Source organism: Monodelphis domestica, chromosome 5 (genome assembly GCF_027887165.1).
Source record: "Monodelphis domestica isolate mMonDom1 chromosome 5, mMonDom1.pri, whole genome shotgun sequence".
Classification (NCBI taxonomy): Eukaryota; Metazoa; Chordata; class Mammalia; order Didelphimorphia; family Didelphidae; genus Monodelphis; species Monodelphis domestica.
This window is the reverse complement of record NC_077231.1, coordinates 277,390,923-277,410,295: the sequence shown is the minus strand read 5'-3', so window position 1 is coordinate 277,410,295 and position 19,373 is coordinate 277,390,923. Positions and strand designations below refer to the sequence as shown.

General features: G+C 35.7%; 1 protein-coding gene across 2 annotated transcripts in view; it reads left to right on the top strand.

The window, feature by feature from the left end:
• PEX1 (peroxisomal biogenesis factor 1) overlaps positions 1 to 13,704 on the top strand; it is a 50,045-nt gene extending 36,341 nt beyond the window's left edge. The window contains exons 14-24 of one of the 2 annotated variants that reach the window (XM_001368731.5): positions 1,420 to 1,609; positions 1,818 to 1,984; positions 2,806 to 2,940; positions 4,634 to 4,698; positions 5,681 to 5,823; positions 5,912 to 6,015; positions 7,569 to 7,745; positions 8,747 to 8,977; positions 10,838 to 11,035; positions 11,498 to 11,628; positions 12,388 to 13,704. In XM_001368731.5, the coding sequence (XP_001368768.2) occupies positions 1,420 to 1,609; positions 1,818 to 1,984; positions 2,806 to 2,940; positions 4,634 to 4,698; positions 5,681 to 5,823; positions 5,912 to 6,015; positions 7,569 to 7,745; positions 8,747 to 8,977; positions 10,838 to 11,035; positions 11,498 to 11,628; positions 12,388 to 12,472 (1,626 nt within the window). In that variant the 3' untranslated portion in view covers positions 12,473 to 13,704. The remainder of the gene's footprint in view (positions 1 to 1,419; positions 1,610 to 1,817; positions 1,985 to 2,805; positions 2,941 to 4,633; positions 4,699 to 5,680; positions 5,824 to 5,911; positions 6,016 to 7,568; positions 7,746 to 8,746; positions 8,978 to 10,837; positions 11,036 to 11,497; positions 11,629 to 12,387) is intronic. The other variant, XM_056800199.1, reaches the window with a different exon arrangement.
• The last annotated feature ends 5,669 nt before the right edge of the window (positions 13,705 to 19,373 follow it).

The following is a 19,373-nucleotide window of genomic DNA, read 5'->3' as shown; positions in this document are numbered from 1 at the left end:
TATGGCTATGTCTGTGTAGAAAGCATAAAGCCTGGTATTCTACTTTAGGCGGCAAGTTGAAAAATAAGTTGTATAATTTCATGGGCTTTAGCTTTCTTGTTATATCTGTGACTGAACAACTTCCAACATCAACCTCTTTTTGAACATCTGCTAGCAGACCCAGCTAGCTGGCCTGATTGTCAGGACATGTTCTTTCTACTCTCCCTCATGGGCTCTCTGCTCTAATAGGAGAGCCAAGAGTGAAGATTTTTTGAAGTGTCCAAAATAGTCCCATGAAATAATTTGGTTGATTTCTACATAATATTAGGTAAAACTGTTCTCGTAAAAAAGTCCTTTAAACATGAAGTTAGAAAGTAATAACAGCTTAATGCATATGGAGTTCTTAAAGGGAAGCCCACAGCTAATAAAATGTGACTGATTGTATTGGATTTACAACAGCCCAAATCCAGCATGAGAAAGAAATGTATTTTTAAAACCCTGGAGTGCCATTGAGCTCTATGCTTGCCAGGGGAACCGCTTATCATAAATATAGAATATTCCTTTTTTGAGGGGATGATGGAAAACAGGAATGTGAAGTTTTCTTTTTTAAAGTTTATCAGCTTAAATTTTTTTCATCAACCTGCATTACCTCCTCCATTTCAGAGTTGTTAGGATGAAGCATTGGTACCAATAAGATCAGATAAATGGTCCTGAATTTTAATCTTTTTATTACATTTTTGTCATCTTGATTTCCTCCAGATTCTTGACCTATTTTATTTTAAGCCTTGAATCTGTACTCAAGCAAATTAGTCTATAAAAAATACTGTTTTTTAATAATATAAATCAGCACAGACTAAAATATATTACTAAGTAACCTTGATTAAGAATAAGAAATTCAACTTTTGCTCATGTATAATAATAGATTTTCAGCAGTTCATATGTTAATTTCTTCATATATTTTTAGGAATGACATTTTAAGTTCCTGGAATAAAAAAGAGTATTGCATTCATACTCCCATTTGGCTTTATTAAGAAAGTGTTCATTTTTCCCCCTCCTGTAGCCGATGAGCAATTCCACTGGGTTTTACACGTGTCATTGATCAAGACCTATTTCCATATCATTGATATTTGCACTGGGGTGATCGCTTAGAGTCTATATCCCCAATCATGTCCCCATCGACCCATGTGATCAGGCAGTCGTTTTTCTTCTGTGTTTCCGCTCCCACAGTTCTTTCTCTGGATATGGATAGTGTTCTTTCTCATATGTCTTAGCCTATATTAAAAGAAGCTTAGTGTTCAGTAAAAAAAAAGAAAGTGTTCATTTTTAAAATGACTACAAATAATATTGTTTTATCACATTGAATTTTCTCAAAAATTGTGTGCAAATAAATTGAGATGCAATTAGAATTGTGGTTTAATTATGTTTCCTCCTGCCTCCCAGGAACAAAGACAGGAAATTCTGCATTGTGTAATAAAAAATAAACTTAACCGTAATGTAGATAAATTCACTGATCTCGACCTGCGTTGTATTGCAAAAGAAACTGAAGGTTTTGTAGCTAGAGATTTCACAATGCTTGTGGATCGAGCTGTCCATGCCTGTATCTCCAGCCAGAATGTGTGCACAGAAGAGGGTATGTTTTATTGACAAAATATTATAGATGAACAATTGAAATGCAATTGCTGTTAGCCTACATCAAACATTAATTGTTTTTCACTTTACTTATTAAGGAAGCATTTAATTAGATAACACTATGACCTAAAAGAAGTGAAGTGTCTTCAAAATTCATTTTGTTCAATGTCAAAGTGCCAGAACTATTTTATTTGTTATTTTTAAAATAGGATTACATTTAAAAACACTAGACTTTCAAAAAGCTCTCAAAGGCTTTACTCCAACATCTCTGCGAAACGTAAACCTGCATAAGCCTAAAGATGTAGGCTGGGACAAGATTGGTGGCTTACATGAAGTGCGACAGATTCTTATGGATACCATACAGTTACCAGCAAAGGTATTTTTTTTTTCAATTGGAAAAAGTAACTTCCAGAAGAACTACAAAGTATGCTTCTAGGATTTTTAGCTAGTATTTCAAAAGATAGCTTCTTGTAGGCAAATGTATTCAGTTTCCAGTCAGTTCAGCAAATAGCACTATCAGCACCCAGACATGCAGAAGGCAGGAGGGCACAGACTAGAGCCAGGGAGATGAGAGTTTGGTGATGGTACAACAGGGCAAGCCAGATTTGGAGTCTGGGGGAATTGACAGCAGGCAGAACAGGCAGGAAGTGTGGTCACCAGCTCCCAAGGCTGATTTGATTCTGAGTTAATATGTTTTTGGATGCAGCAAAATCAAAACCAGTAAGGGAACCATATTCATGAACAGCCACCAAGTACCCATTAGGTAGCAAGTGCTGTATTTGGCATTGAGGGAGACAAGAATAATTGAGATAGAGTTTGGTCCTTACAGACTTTACAGTTGAGCAGATGTCACAGAGTGAATTTTGTTATTAATTCTGTGCTTTATTTTCATGTATGCTTGAGAAGAAATGGAAGAGGCTTAGATAGAAAATGGCAATTGAACTGCCCTAATTCTTGTGGAGCAAATACCACTAGCTAGTGCTTTTTCCTATATTTTTATGTGCAGAAAATGTTCTTTGTCTTCATTAAGAGCATTTGCTCCCCAAGATGAGCACCTGATTGTTGTTATGCTTTTGCATTTACACAAGTAATACTACTTGTATGATTTGACAGAGGTTCAGTCTGGGCTGAATCTGAAGAGGTTTTTTTTCTATTAATGCATTTCAGTTTTAGAATTCAGTTCTTTGTCATTTTTAGTACCCGGATTTATTTTCAAACTTGCCTATCCGACAAAGGACGGGAATACTGTTGTATGGCCCTCCTGGAACAGGAAAAACATTAATAGCAGGAGTAATTGCACGAGAGAGTGGGATGAACTTTATCAGTATCAAGGTATGCTGAATATTTGCATGAAAATATGTCTAAGGAAAATTGGGACGCAGCCCCTCTTGTCTAGAATGATATTCTATTATGAGATTAAATTCTTGATTGTTCCCTTTTTATACCCTTGGCTGCCTGAATGAAAAATCAATCATGCATGTGTTTGTGTATGTTCATACATATTGGGGTAGGGAGGCTGTATGTGTGTAATCATGCTAATATGGCTCTTGTACTGGTTTATAATACATGCATTAATGATTAATGCCAGAAACTATGTCAAGCCAATGAGCATCTCCTGTCCAGGACGGTACTGGAAAATCCATCTTCTACTTTCTTCTTTCTAGATCCTACAATTATCAGTTTTCTTTTTTGCACTTGTTATAAAACAAACTTTCAGGACATTTTCTCTGGCATGTTAACCTTTCCAAGTTTACCTTTTGTTGTATTTGCTGCTTCCTTTGTAGGGAAGAACCTTCAGTCTCACCAATAAAGTCTCCAAATTGCATTGTAGGTTGGACTATTAATAGAAAGGTTACATGAAAATAACTAATCTAGTCTTTATACTAAAAATCCTTATCAGCTTCTGTCAAAGAGAGGTACATCCCTTCTCATGCTTTCAGCCTTAATTGTAAGCTTATAGCCCTTTATCCACAGACTGCACTGAGAATATTTTATACAGAGTGGTCCAAAGGCATAAGGCAGTATTAATTCAGTTAGTGCACAAGGGGGAGGGGGAAAGAGAAAGTGAGAGAGAGAGAGAACATCTAAATCTGTTATATTAATATCCAGAACACCAGAAATTTGAAGGAATTAGATATTTTAATTTAGACACTGCTGTCTTGGAACAATATCTGGTCCTATGTAGGCATTCAATTTATTTTTCATCACTAGACTTTTTTTTCTAATTCACATTAAAGAAGGATTATTTTTAAATTGCAAAGTAAAAATGAGAAGTAAAATAAAATAAACTATCAATTTACCAAATGAATCATTCTGTTTTACTTTTAAATTTAAACTGTTAAATTTCCAAGAGTTTACTCTTAGAGAAAAGTATACTTTTATCTTCCTTTTAAAAATATACTCTCTTCACACTAATTGGGGCGTCCTGAGTTTTGTAATAAGATGAGTCTCCTTTAGTAGCAGAAGCTGAGCTACAGTGCCTCTGTCAGAAGGCTGTAGGAATGCCATCACTTTTGGTATTCCTTCTAGCAAGGCAAATTACAGCTTCCCCATCCTGGAATGGACAACATTGTAAGATTCTATGGACAACTGTCAAATTTAGCTAAGTTTATCTTCAGACAGCAGACACTTGGCTTCTACCGGGCCCATATTGGAAGACTTACCAGATTGGGTTGAGCTGCCAAGGCTTTTATTAGAACTATTAGTATAACCTTCAGGAAGCCAGGGTCACCTCCATACCACATCAGAGCACCAAAGGGCATCACTTCAGTGAACAAAGAAATTATTATCATAGAAGTATTTTTTTTTTAGGAATGAGTATCCTGGTAATATAATCATTAATTTAAATATGGGTGAAACCAATTAATTTGTTCTTATTTTTTAAATTTCCCATTATATCAGTTTTGGATTTTTAAAATCTGTGATTATTCTCTTTTAAGTATGCTTTTTGATAGCCAAAAGTAGATTCCATTTAGAAGTGATAACTTTGTCTTGAATGCTAATATAATTATATTCTCCGTGATAGGGCCCGGAACTACTAAGTAAATATATTGGAGCAAGTGAGCAAGCTGTTCGAGATATTTTTTTCAGGTTGGTTCTCCATAGATTTGTAATATTTTAAGTTAAGTAATATTAGCCAGCATTTAATTATTGGTTTTTTAATTAAGAGTTTTTTGATAACTAATTTACTCTCTGAATAAGTAGTAGTTTATAATCTGTGATTTATTAATAACTAACTTGAATTTTAGAAGTCCTTGCATGCCATTGAATGTTATTTGTTAACTAACATTTTTCATTAGGATTTATATTTGAGCACAGATAGATTTATTCTTCCTTTACCATTTACTAAATTTTTGTTTATTATTTATGATTTGTTTTTTAGACCAAGCTACAAAACTTTAGGCTTAAAGTTTTCATTGATAAAATGGAAAAAGGTGAACTGCTAATTATCAACATGCGCAAATGTTTTATTTGCTTCTTACCGTAGCCTTATGGTATTAGGATTCCTGAATTTGTAATGCACTTTTGATTTATTTTAATAGGTTTTTATTGATATCTTTTTTATACTACCTGAATTTATCCCTGTATCTTCCCTATTCCCATAGAGCTATAACAGTGAAAAAGGAGGGAGGGGGTGTTCAGCAGTGTATAGAAAAAAAATCTGACATTGTCTGCAGTCTTTCATATTTATGGAATGTGCTCCTCTTGACCCCCAACTCCCTTTGCAACTCTTATCTCTTCTTTGGGGCCAAGCTTGTTCTTTGTGATCTGGCGGTATTCGTTTTTATTATTTTGTGATTGTTCTTTGCACTTACGTTGTTGAGGTCACTATATATTGGGGGGGGGGGTTTTGGCTCTGCTTACTTAACTTTATATCAGTTCATCTAAGTCTCCCCATGCCTCTCTGTGGTCATCATGGTCATAGCCATTTTCCATTACTTTCACATATATAGTTTGTTAGCCATTCCTTAGTCAGTGGGTACCTACTTTATTTCCAGGTCCTCACTAGCACAAAAAATATATAGTTTTAATTTCTCAGAATTGATGACAATTACAACTGTGTTTCTTTCAGGGCACAGGCTGCCAAACCTTGCATTCTTTTCTTTGATGAATTTGAATCCATTGCTCCTCGACGAGGTCATGATAATACCGGTGTCACCGACCGGGTGGTTAACCAGTTATTAACTCAATTAGATGGAGTAGAAGGCTTAGAGGGTAATAATTGTACATTTTCAAATTTCTTTTATTCCACTGTAAAGATTTACCACATCACCATAAGAATTTTTCCTTTTTCTTCCTTCAGGTGTTTATGTGTTAGCTGCTACTAGTCGCCCTGATTTGATTGACCCTGCCCTGCTGAGGCCCGGCCGGCTAGACAAATGTGTATATTGTCCTCCTCCTGATGAGGTGATGATTTCCTAGTTAGAGACCCAAACTGATCAATTCTATATTGCTCTTTTGTGTGTTTTATTTCCATCAGGCAATAGCAGTGATCTTACATTTAATTTAAGAGAACTGTTTTTCTCATGTATTAACTTTGTCCTTAGCGATCTTGAATTCCTATTTTCCATAAAGTATACTGAAGATATTAAGTCTCTTTTCCTAGCCATTTTCTCAAGGAGCTAAAAACTCTCAAGTTGTTGGCCTTTTAAAATGGGCATGTATAGATTCTAGAGTAGGGTTTCTCCCGGATTCAGGTCTTGTGTAGTTCATCGTCCTTCCTCAGAGTTCACATTGTCAGTTGTGTTCATTCTAGCCTGACCTTTCATGACCTCCTTTTGGGGTTTTCTTGGCAAAGATATTGGAGTGATGCCCATTTCCTTGTCCAGCTCATTTAACATATGAGGAAACTGAGGCAAAAAGGTCACACAGTGAGTGTCTGAGATCAGATTTGGACTCAGGAAGAGGAATCTTCTTGACTCCAAACCCAGCACTCTATCTACTGCCCTATCTAGCTGCCCTGATTAACTAGTACCATACTTGAAAGATCTTGGACCTTCTAAAAAAGAATACACAGCTCTGATAATGTTTTAAACCTATAGATTATAAGAATTTAAGCAAATTACTCAAATGTGTATGTTATTCAGTTCATTTTGGATTAGTTTAAGTTGGTGTGACTTGTATGATACTGGATGTCCTTTGGAATCACTTCTTGTTGAACACAAGACTATAATTTTGATATTTGCCCAAATCCTGAAGCAAAGAAATGTATGTTGACTTGAGAAAAAATTAAGATATTCATTCATTTTCCTACTTAGATATTTACTTTTGTTTTTAGGGAAAGTTGGCAAATAAAGTCAACTTTCTAGAAAGTAATTTTAACTCTTTTAAGCTTGTTAGACAGTTTTTAAAATTTCATTTAAAAAAGCAGCTGTGCATTTTTAGATTTGTGCTTCATTGATGAATCCAGGCACCTATAAATCTCTCCAGCCATCCAGATCACTCTTAAATATGATGGAAGATTACTTCCAAGTCTTTAATGTTTCAGGAATGCATTTGTCCCATCTCCTTTTCCAATCATGCTTTTTTGTGTGATTTATTTTTTTAGCCATTCCTGACACATTATCCATCAAATCCTATATATATATAGATCTCGAAGGGGTCTTAGAATAAATCAGGTGTTGCCTTCTAATGTTACAGTTGAGGAAACTGAGGCTAAGAAAGATTAAGTAACTTTTCAAGGTCCCACAGAGTAAGTAGCAATCCCAAGACCTTTATTCCCAAATTGGTACTCTTTCACAAGTGCTGTTTGTTCCCCAGGATGCTATAACATATTTTTAATACCTACACTGTGCCCTTTTTTTGCTCTTTGGGTCACCTGCAATTTCAATTCTTGAGACATTGGAGTGTATCATGATTCTTAACTAGATAGCATCAAGAAAAATGGGAAATGGGTAAAGAAGTTTAAGACAATAGTTAATTTTCTCATTTCTCCTATCACCTTGTGTTTTTCTCTTCAGGTGTCTCGTCTTGAAATTTTAAAAGTCCTTAGTGATTCTCTGCCTCTGACAGATGATGTAGATCTTGAGCATTTAGCATCAGTGACTAGTTCGTTTACAGGAGCAGATCTGAAAGCTCTGCTCTACAATGCTCAACTTGAAGCCATCCATGGGAGGAGGGTATCAGGCTTGTCACAAGTAAGGTCACTGGAAAGATGGTTGATGTGGCATCTTATAATAAATATTTTTGTAGTTATGGCATGATGTTAACTACTAAAAGGATAACCTTCATTAACTAATAAACTACTTAAGTTACATATATGATAATGTACTATTTCAGAACAATTTTGGAAAATTCTTGTGAACGTGTTAATTTTTTTCATATATAATTTCAAACATCATTCCCATTCTCAGGAGGTACCAAAGGCTCACCAATGCCAATAGTGTAATCTACAGCCTCTTTTGTTTGGCATTTAAAGCCATTCCCAGTCTAATTCCTACCAAGATAATTCCATATCATGTGCATATATTCTAGCCAAAGTGGCCCCCTTATTGTACCCCATTTGTGATAGTCTCATAGCTCAGTCCCCCATCCTTTGAATGCACTCCTTACTCTTGGAGTCCAAGATTCCCTTTGAGGCTTAACTTATGTCTCTATCCAGAGAACTTTCTTAATACTCCTAGGTGCCACTCCCTCACCCTGAAAACATGGTAGAGCTTTCCTTGTGTGTGTCCAATATTAATTTATCTGTCAGCATGTATTCCCCAATACACTATAAACTCCCCTTTGTATTCATATCGTGATGCCACACTTCAGGTCTGGCACATGTTAGGCACTTAATAATCTTTGTTGATGAATTGGTTAACAGCATAGTGAAAGCCCCAACAAAAGGACCAACTATGCAGTTTTTATTACATTGTAACAAAAAAATAGAATGATTGGCTAGCTATTAAACAACAAAAATCATGTTGACTGCCTACAAATTTTACCACATGTTTGTTTTGACAAGATGAGAAGTCTCTTTATGTATTTTATCTTTTTATTTCCCCATACCTTAAATGTATTTGAGAATTGGGGGAAATACTGTGAAATTTCCTTCAATTTTAATTGCTCAATTAGGATATCTTCACTGGTGATTGTTCAGAGATGAGGATTATTTAAATCATAACGTGGTTTTCTTGTTTTGTGCATTTTTCAGGATATTGGTTCCAGTTCAGATAGTGACCTCAGTCTGTCTTCAATGGTTTTCCTTAATCACAGCAGTGGCTCTGATGATTCAACTGGAGATGGAGAGTGTGGCTTAGAACAGTCTCTTGTTTCCCTAGAGATGTCTGAGCTGCTTCCTGAAGAATCAAAGTTCAATATGTATCGGCTCTACTTTGGAAGCTCTTATGAATCAGAGCTTGGAAATGGAACTTCTTCTGAACTGGTACCTGGGGGAGCCATCATGTTTTCATAATGCTCAAATTTCAGTGTGGCCTTCCCATAAGTGAGCTCACAAACTCATCTAGAGTGGTCCTAGATATAAGGCTCAGTCTGGGAGAAATGGAGCTATTGGTGTTGTCTTCTCACAGGTCCACCCCTCTATAGAGGAGTCACCATTAAGGAAGGATGCCTTGACCTGCATTGCATGCCCTTAATTGATTCAGCCATGTTTTGTGCTTTGTGTTAGTCATTTTTATTCTTGTGAAGAGAAGCCCTCTCCCCTGGGGTAAGATTCAAGCTAGTAGGTGAACAGTATAGAAATTGTGGTTTCTTAAACATTTTTTGTCTTAGATAATTGGGAATTTGGCGTGGAATATTGATTCAGACTGTCTCTAAATTATATCAGCATTTACAATTCATTCTTGAGTTTGGTTCCAAGGGAATTTACTTAAGGAAACAGAGTTGAATTAGTATTGTTATCTGGGCCCTTGTTCTCCTCTAAGATATATATTTTTAAAAAAGATATAAAGATTAGCAGGTTCTAATTCAAAAGCAAAAGTGAATGAAAGGCAAAAAGAGGATTCTTCAGAATAACATAAACAATGTAAAAGGTTAAATTTAAAGTAAAAATGAAACCACTTGTCCATTGAGTAGCCAAAAATGGTATATACAAAGCAAGGATAATGGAGAGACAAGTAAATTTATACAGCTCTATTTGTAAAGCATCATATGATTAGAGAGAAAAAATTGTTTGATTAATTGGCATTTTAATTGTTTCATTAAGTCTCAGTTGTTTTGATTTCTTTATGTCTCTGATGTTTTTTTCTCATTTATATTGTTTTGATTTCTCATTATTTCTCATTTCTCATTATTTCTCATTAACCTTTTTTTCTTTAACTGTACTTCTGACTTAGAATCAATACTAGGTATCAGTTCCAAGGCAGATGAGTTCTCATGGTGTAGGCAGTGGGGGTTAAATGACTTGCCCAGGGTCCCAAAGCTAGTAAGTTTCTGAAACTCCCAACTCTAGACCTGTTTATTTATCCACTAAGCCACCTACGGGCCCCCAATCCTTAACCTTTTAAAAATTTTTTCTAGAGAAACTACTCTCCTTAAATACTGATTTTGTTAGGCTTAATATTAATTTTAGTATAGCATCATCAAACAACTCAGGATATCAGAAAGTTCTTTCTTTCATAATACTTTTTTTAGTCTGTAAGTGTCAGAGGGGAAGGATAAAAACATAAGTATCTTTTCTACTAAAAAGAATTTCATATTAAATGTTAAGAAAATGTGTGGGGGTTTTTAAATTCAATTAGAATAGCACTGACCTAATACTTCCTTCAGAGAGAAATCAATTTCTTGGAATGATAGTAGCATTCAGAACATTTTGTATCCCTGGTAACAGTCTCCTTGGAATACAAAATCTGAAAATTTGATCGGTTTTTATTCCCAGTAAGATTAAAAACATTGTCATACTTAGGTTGGATTTTGTTTTTGTTTTTACTAGTTTATTATATAGGATTATACATGAATCTTGCTGTAAATATTCACTATAAAAATAAAGGCTGGCTAATGTGGATCCATCCATTTGTTCTCTAATATAGTAACCCAGGATGTAAGGTACAAAAGACTGATAAAATGGGGTCTGTCATCTATAAATTAGCTACATAGCAAAGATTCTCCCTGTCCCCCCAAGTTAAAGCTCTAGTCTCCAGATAATACGAGTATTTTCAAGCATTCTTAATTATACCATTTGTGGAAATAATTCAGTTTTGTTGGAATTTTTTTTTCCTTGGAAGATTTCATAAATGTCAATAATTTCATCTTTTTTTCCCCTCTCTCATCCCATTTACCTCTGCAGAGCTCTCAATGCCTCTCTGGGCCCAGCTCCACATCTCATGATCATGCTGGAGTTATTGGGAGAGATTCAATGTTTTCACACCCCCCAATGTTCAGGATGTCATCCCAAGAAGGTGATCAAGGACTTACACCAGAGCAAAGAGACCAAATGAAGGCTGAAATCAGTGCCATCAAGGAGAGATACAGAGGCCAAAATGGAGTATGGCTACTATATTTTATTGTTCATATTGAATTTGTGCTTTGATTTTATTTTCTCTTATACAGTGTAGGGTGTTTAAATATATTAACATAATATATTAAATATATTAATATTTGACTTAAAAATTTCTTTCCTGTAGTTTGATTACTAATGGTAGTAGTCACATAGGAATGAAAGAATAACCCAATTAATCAGGAACTTAACTCCTTTCATATGATATATTTTGCAAAGTATTTTTATGTGGCTTTAAGAGAGAAGAGTTTTCTCATGTGTAAAATGAGGGAATTGAGGTGATCTCCAAAGTCAATTCTAATTCTCATCTTAATATTCCACAATATTTTGAAAAGCATGAATATATATAGTCTTTTGAAGAAATTAATAAATAGGAATAACATTTTGGACATTTTTATGCCACTCATTTGGCTTTAGATCTTGTCTTTTTTTTTATTTTTTTTATTCCAGGAAGATGTTATCCTTGCTCAGCCAGGACCAGTTAAGGCTACATTAGCCATTAGCCAGGCTCATTTAATTACTGCCCTCAGTAACACAAGACCATCCATTAGTCCAGATGACTGGAAGAATTTTGCAGATCTGTAAGTAATTTCTTATTTAGTAATTTAGATATTAACATTTCTAATATAGTTACGCAGTTAGTCATTTGAAGTGCTTTATATATTTCAGAAAACATAAAAAATATTTTCAGAACAATTCAGGGAAAAAACCAAGCATAATAGACACATGCATATGTCAAACAGTATGTATAGTAAACCATGTAATAGTAGAATTTTAAATATTTGCTAAGATTTTTAATGATCTCTTTTCGACCTATAAAGGCATTTTTTTCTGCATCTGTTAAAAAAAGTTAGATTCTGGAGTATTGTTATCAAAGGGGGGATTTTAGTCATTCTTTCCTAGGTTATAAAATTGGGCTATTTTGAATTATTTTTATCTTAATTACTTATGAATCTTTTTTTTTTTAACTTTACTTTCTGTCTTAGAATTGATACTAAGTATTGGTTCCAATTGTGGTAAGATGTAGACAAGTCACCCAGCTAGGAAGTACCCAAAGACCAGATTTTATCACAGGACCTTCCACCTAACTGCCTTTAGATTACAAGTCTAAAAAAAGAGGAAGTGTAAACTTCCAGAAAAGTTAAATTCTGAAATATTTGACAATTTCCACAAAAATAAATCCTTTCGGTTTGTCTTTTCACTTGAAAGTGTGAGAACTTCATGCCTCCAACTTTTAAAATGTAGACCTAATTCTGAACAGTTACCAGTTTTATCAGTGGTAATACTGTTATAAATTAGAAAAATATTTGAAAAGCATTAATTGTGTTTTCCCCCCATAGCTATGACAACTTTCAAAACCCAAAGAAGAGGAAAAGTCAAAGTGGAACAGCTTTCCGACCTGGCCAAAAAGTAACTTTAGCATAAAAGTATACTTTTCATATTTCATTTTCTTTTTTAATCTACAAGTTCCCACTGCACTGAAGTTTTTTAAATGGTGTCTGTAAATTTCTCTTTGATTTAACAAATTGAGTTAAGATAATGGCATATTTGTTAATATTGAGGTTATTAGTGGCCAGGCTTACCTGTCATTTAATATTGGAGAATAATTTATTTCTAAAATTGCATTCTGTATTTTATTTGCTGTAAACAAACATTAAACACTTACTGAAATACTATTGGATGAATGATGTATCTAACTACTTGTTCCTTTGTCTGAAAATACATTAGAATTTACAGCTATGTGTATTTTTTGGAAATCATTGCTAGCAGCACCTTTAGTTGTCTCATGAGAATTTATTGTTTTGCTCCCTACCAATTCCATGATTTAAAGGAGTATTTTGGAAATAAATGCCATCACCATACATAGTCACTAACAATATGTTCTTTTCATGATAACCAGAGTGGCATTTCCACACAATTTATATCAATTGGAACCATGTAATGGTAGAATTTAAATATTTGCAAAGATATTTAATTATCTCTATTCAATCTTTAAAAGGCATTTTTTTCTACATCTGTTAAAATCTTGGATCTAGCATGGCCACATACTGATTGAGGAAGAAGGAAACAACAACACAATATTTAGGAGCAGGAAAATCCCCCTAGTATTTTTCAAAAAGGAGGAAAGTTTAGATGATGCCTCCCAGTGCCTCCTCCTTAGTTTTACTGCCAGAAGGGATAAGCTCTGAGGCCCTCTGGGCTTCTCCCCTTGTCCCATTTCTACCTCGTTTGTCAGGGAGTCCAGGGCCCCATCCTCGCTGGGACCAGCCCTCACTGGCAAAGGCCGAGCTAGAGAAACCTTGCATCTAGTGTGGGCAGTGGGGAGAGGCTCCCTCCTGAGGGCCACAAGACTCCTGGCTTCCTCCTTTGAGTCCAGGGAGATTCCTGTGCCCATGGCAACACACATCCCAGAGCCCTGAAGGCCAATGCTCAGGGATCAGCCATCCCAGGCCCTTTACTGACCCTTGTTCAGCCAAATTGGAGAACCCATCTGTCTGTCTGTCTCTCACAGAAGGCTAGGAGGGTGGGGCTGTCTGGCTTTGTTTTCTGCCCAACTTTGAATTCCCGTTCAAGAATGTTTATCATGACTTGTGCTGTCTGTAAAGAACTGAACAAATCTATGAAGTTGAAAAGTATTAAAAAAGAGTCTGAAATCACCCTGGCTGTTCTGTGTTAAAGTGGTTTGTGACAAGCAAGAGCTATGTGGGGGCAGCTGCTGGGGCAGCCACCTGGCCTTGGGCTTTCTAGGGCCTCCCTTTCCTTGCCCATGTAGATGGGGTAGTAATGACTCTTCATGCCCAGTGGAGTTTCACCAAGTGGTCCCAGGAGTACTTTGAAGTATACATAGGGTTCTATACAATTACATTTTATTTTATTCTGAACTTGAGCACCAAAAACTTGTGTGTATATATATGTATATAGACATATATATGTGCAAAGCAGGACAGAAAAAATAATCATATCTAAAACTAAAAATCTCCACTAAATAAATATGGCTTTTAAAAATACATAGATAACAAATTCAACATAATTTTAAAGCCATCCTATTTATCTTGGTTTCCTTCTGAATATATTTGTGTTCTCTTCCGTGCATTTAAAAAAATAAAAATAAAAACCTGTTTCAACACTTCTATTTTTTGCAGCTCTGTTCCTTTACAACACTGTTAACAACTCCTTCCCTCCCATGTTTAATCTACCAGTTTTAAAGAATTAGATTAGTTTCTGATTAATTTTTAATTTTCCTCCCCCATGAACGTTTATTAATTATAATTTTTATCATATTATCATCTAAAAACATTGCATTTATTATTTTGGCTTTTCTGCCTTTTGTTTGCAATGTTTTTATGCCCTAGAATGTGGTCAATCTTTGTATATGTACCATGTCCTACTGAAAAGAAGGTATATTATTTTTTATCCCTCTTCCATTTTCTCCAGACATTTATTAGATCTTATTTTTCTAATATCTCATTCATTTCCCTAACTTCTTTTTTATTTATTTTTGGTTTGATTTATCTAGTTCTGATGGGGGAAGGTTGAGGTCCCCCCACTAGTGTGGTTTTACTATCTATTTCCTCCTTTAGCTTCTTAAAAAATCTGGATGCTATACCATTTGGGACATGTATGTTAAGTAGTGATTTTTCTTCATTATTTATACTGCCTTTTATAAAGATGTAATTCCTTTCCTTATCTCTTTTAATCAGATCTATGTTTACTTTAGCTTTGTCAGAGATCAGAGATTGCTACTCCTGCCTTCTTTGTCTCAGCTGCAGCCCAATAAATTCTGCTCCAGCCTCTTACCTTTACCCTTTGTATGTCTATCTGACTCATGTGTGTTTCTTGTGGACAACATACAGTTGGATTTTGGTCTTTAATCCACTCTGCTATTCGCTTTTGTTTTAAGGGTGAGGTCATCCTATTTATATTCACAGTTAGGATTACTGGCTGTGTATTCCCCTCCATTTTGACTTCTTTAATCCTGATCTTTCTCCTTTCATTCTTTTCCTCCCCTCCATTGTTTTGCTTTTAGTCAGTCTCCCCCACTCCCCCTCTCTTGTATTACTCCCTTTCCCATTAGCACCCTACTAATTCCCTTCTTACTATAGGATCTTTTGTATACTGCCCCCAACCTCTTCATCCCTAGTATTATTCCCCTCTCCACCACCCCATTTCTTACTCCTACTTCTCAATAAGGCAAGAGACAATTCTATACCCCAGTGGATCTGACTGTTCTTCCCTCTCTGAGTCAATTCCAATGAGAGTAAGGTTTAAGTATTACCTGGTGTCAGTCTCTTCCTCCCATGGTGCACTTCTTTCTGTGATATAATTTATCCCATTTTATTTCTCTTTTCCCATTTCTCTTAGTATTATCCTCTTTTTCACCCCTAGTTTTAATATTTTCTTTTGACATATCCTAAATAGTTTACTACCACACCCTCTATGTATACTTCTAAGTACTCTAATAATAATTTCTAAGAGTAAAAAATATCATCTTTCCATGTAGGAATATAAATCATTTGACCTTATTGAAGCCCTTAAATTTTTTATCTTATTTACTTTTTAATGCTTCTCTTAGATTTTGTATTTGGACCTCAAATTTTCATTTTAAGTCTGGTCTTTCTTCAAGAATGCTTAGAAATCTATTTTATTAAATGACTATACTTTTCCCTAAAAGAACATAGTCAATTTGTCTGGGGAGTTGGTTCTTGGTTGTAAACCCTGTTCCCTTGCCTTCTGGAATATCATATTCCAAGCCTTCGTGGGGACTGCCAGATCCGGTGTGATCCTGACTGATTCTTCACAATATCTCAATTGTTTCTCTCTGTCTACTTACATTATTTTCTCCTCAGCCTGGGAGCTCTTGAACTTGACTATAATGTTACTGGGAGTTGTCATTTGGGGATTTATTGCAGGAAGTGGTCTGTGGATTCTTTCAATCTCTATTTTAACCTCTTCTTCAAAAATATCAGGATAGATGTGAACTGGAATGACCTCCAGGAATTGATGCAGAATGAAAGGAGCAGAACCAGGAGAACATTGTACACAGAGACTGATACACTGTGGTAGAAGCGAATGTAATGGACTTCTCTACTAACAGCAATGCAGTGATCCAGGATAATTCTGAGGGACTTATGAGAAAGAGTGCTATCCACATCCAGAGAAAGAATTGTGGAAGTAGGAATACAAAAAAAAAAAACAACTACCTGATCACATGGGTTGATGGTGATATGATTTAGGATGTAGACTAAACAATCAGCCTAGTACAATTATCAATAATATGGAAATAAGTCTTGATCAATGACAAGTAAAACCCAGTGGAATTACTTGTTGGCCGGGAGGATGGGAGGAGGGGAGGAAAAAACATGATTCATTTAACTATGGAAAAATATTCTAAATTAAATAAACTTTAATATATATTGTAATATTTATTGGGAACATGGGTAGGATTGAAGAACAGGAGATACGGAAGGTTTTGTAGCAGGGAATGGAGGAGTTGAAGAGAGAGAGGGAATATGACTGCTGGTGAGGTAAAAGGAGAGAGATGCCCCCCGCCAAGAGGCTATTTTGAAAAATGGGGTTTCCAAGAAATGGACCACTTATGATAGCCTGAGGGGATGTCTTCTCTATGGATAGATGTGAAAGATAACCCAGTGCAGGTAAGCACGGACCCTTCTGAGGGACAAGCCTCCCTCCAGACTTAGTCGCCCGGCAGGAGTCCAATAAGGACTGTTTATAGTTGACTGGCTATCCTGAGGTTCAGCTCCCTCTATGTCCCCTGAAATGATAGTCCTCTTATCTTACTGCAGTATCAGGGAAGAAGGATTTCCCTACATGAGGGATGAGTCTCTCAGCTTTTGAGCTGAGGCCAGGTCTCACAGGCTGGTGGAGGGTTTCTTTATTCCTGTCTATGCTAGTCTGTGCTAGCTTTCTTAATTTCAAAGTCTTAGCAGTAGACAGCAAGAGGAAGAAAAATTCTGACCTTCAGAGCTGGTTGGGCCTGTCTCTTCAGACTGACTCCCCTAAAGACCGGCCTTACAGTCCAAACTGCTTCCCTTAAGTCCTTTTGTCCGATGAACATGATCACAGGGATCCAGGTAGAACATACAGTTGGGAAATTCAGGAATAGAGGCACTTCTATCCAGGTACAGAGAAAGAGTCTCCTTCCAGTTCCAAGGCCAGGAAGGAAGTGCTAGTCACAAGACCAACTGCCACTCCCAGTTGCCCTTTCCCCACCAAATGTCAGTCTTGTCAATATCTTCTGCTAACACTCCCACTGCTATTTGTTCCAACTCAGTGGCAGAAAGTCCAGAACTTGCTTTAGTTTTCCTTTCCACAATATATATATGTATATATATTTTGATACCCATATTTAAATATAATCAATTTCCTTTGTTAAAAAATATCAGGGCAGTTTTCTTGGATAATTTCTTGTAATATGATTTCTAGACTTTTTGGTCTTGACTTTCAGGTAGTCCAATAATTCTTCAATTGTCTCTCCTGGCTCTATTTTCTAGGTCAGTTTTTTTTTTTTTATTGAGATATTTCATATTTTCTTCTATTTTTCCATTGCTTTGATTTTGTTTTATTATTTCTTGATGTCTCATGAAGTCTTTAGCTTCTATTTGCTCGTTTTTTTTCATTGTTGATAACATTGTGTTATAACATTTTAAGCTCTTTCTTCCCATCCTACAATAGAACAGTAGATGAATGTCACCAGAGTCTCTTTGTTATACCAAAAAAAAAAAAAAATAAGAGCTAATGACTAGAGCTATTATGTTGATTTATAATTAGGCTTTTTTATTTTTTTACTTGGCACTTTTTATTTATACTTTATAGTCATATAGTATTGATATATATAATATACTTTATATTCAGAAAGTATTGATTCTTTTTATTTATATTTATACTTTATAATTTGATATGTATCTTTTCTGATAATTAATACTTTGATTTATACTAAGTTTACTATGTAATTATAGAATTAATTATTAGAATGCCTAGAAAAAGTAGTTTTTCTACTGAGTCTGAATAATTAAATATTTTTAAAAAGATAATGTTGTTCCTCTATGTACTAAGTAAGGATTAGAAGGAAAAAAAGCAACTTTGGATTCGAGTTCAAATACTGTAAGGACAATATAAAACTGGTCTCTTTAGTAAATCAATAAACATTTATTAGGTACCTACTGGAAGCACTCTGCTAGGTGCTTTCAAAATCAAGCCACAGAATATGCAGTGAAAAGGCCTTAGTATAGAGCCCCAATATATATTTTTAAATTGCAAAATAAAATGGATGACCTAAGTAGAGTTGCTCTTAGAATACATTGACTGCAGGTAATCTAGAAGACCCCCAGCCTTGTCGATCAGAACTACCAAGAAGGAACCCTGAAATGGGTCACCTTTCTAGATTTTCAATTCTTACCTAATCTAGTATGGTTCTGTGGTCTTAGAGGATCTTGAGCATTTCCAGAAGGAAAACCAGGAGTTTAGCAATCTTTGTAAAGGAAAAAGGGGAAGGGTATTTTTGTTGTTATTTGCCCTGGGGAAAGTCATTTCTTAACTAAGAAAAAAAATCAGTAACATTTTGATTTACAAATATTTCCTACAAGTATCCAACTCCCTCTAAAATGTATGTTTTTCCCAAATATAAGCCAAATAAAAGTATTACTTAGCCATAAACAGCACAAGGTACTTTTCACTTGGAGAACCTGCCAGTTTTTAACAAAAAGGCTAAGTTTGCTTTAACTTCAATCGTCTAATATTCACGTTGTCCAGTGTATCCAAGCCCAGGTCTGGTTGTTTCTTAGTGTCGTTACCGCTATTGTGCCTATTATTTTTGTCAGGTTTCTTTACTGTGTCACTTTAGATAAGACTCACCCAGTAATTCTGAACTCTTCATATTTGTTATTCCTTGAGGCACAGCTATGCATTATGCTCTTTGCTCAAGCAGTAAACATTTAAATTCCCCCTGGTGCCAGACACTGGACTAATAGTACTGGGGATACAAATACAAAAAAGACAGTTCCCGCTTTGGAGGATCCTGAAATGCATTGGGGGAGTGGTAACACAGAAAGGAACCTGCCCTGCTGGACAAGACAGCCTAGTGAGGCCTAGTCCAAAGGGATGTACCATGTGGGAAGCAAAATGGTGGGCCTGAGCTCAGGGAGGAATTGTTGCTCTTCCCTGGGGTGGGGAAGATTGGTGAATGAGGATCAAGGCCAACACCAAAGGGCCCTGATCACCCCTGGGGCCATGATGGAGACCAGGGGGGTATATATTAGGGGGCAGGAAATGAGAAGAGCCCCTTGCAGTCCAGACTCCCCAGTCAGGG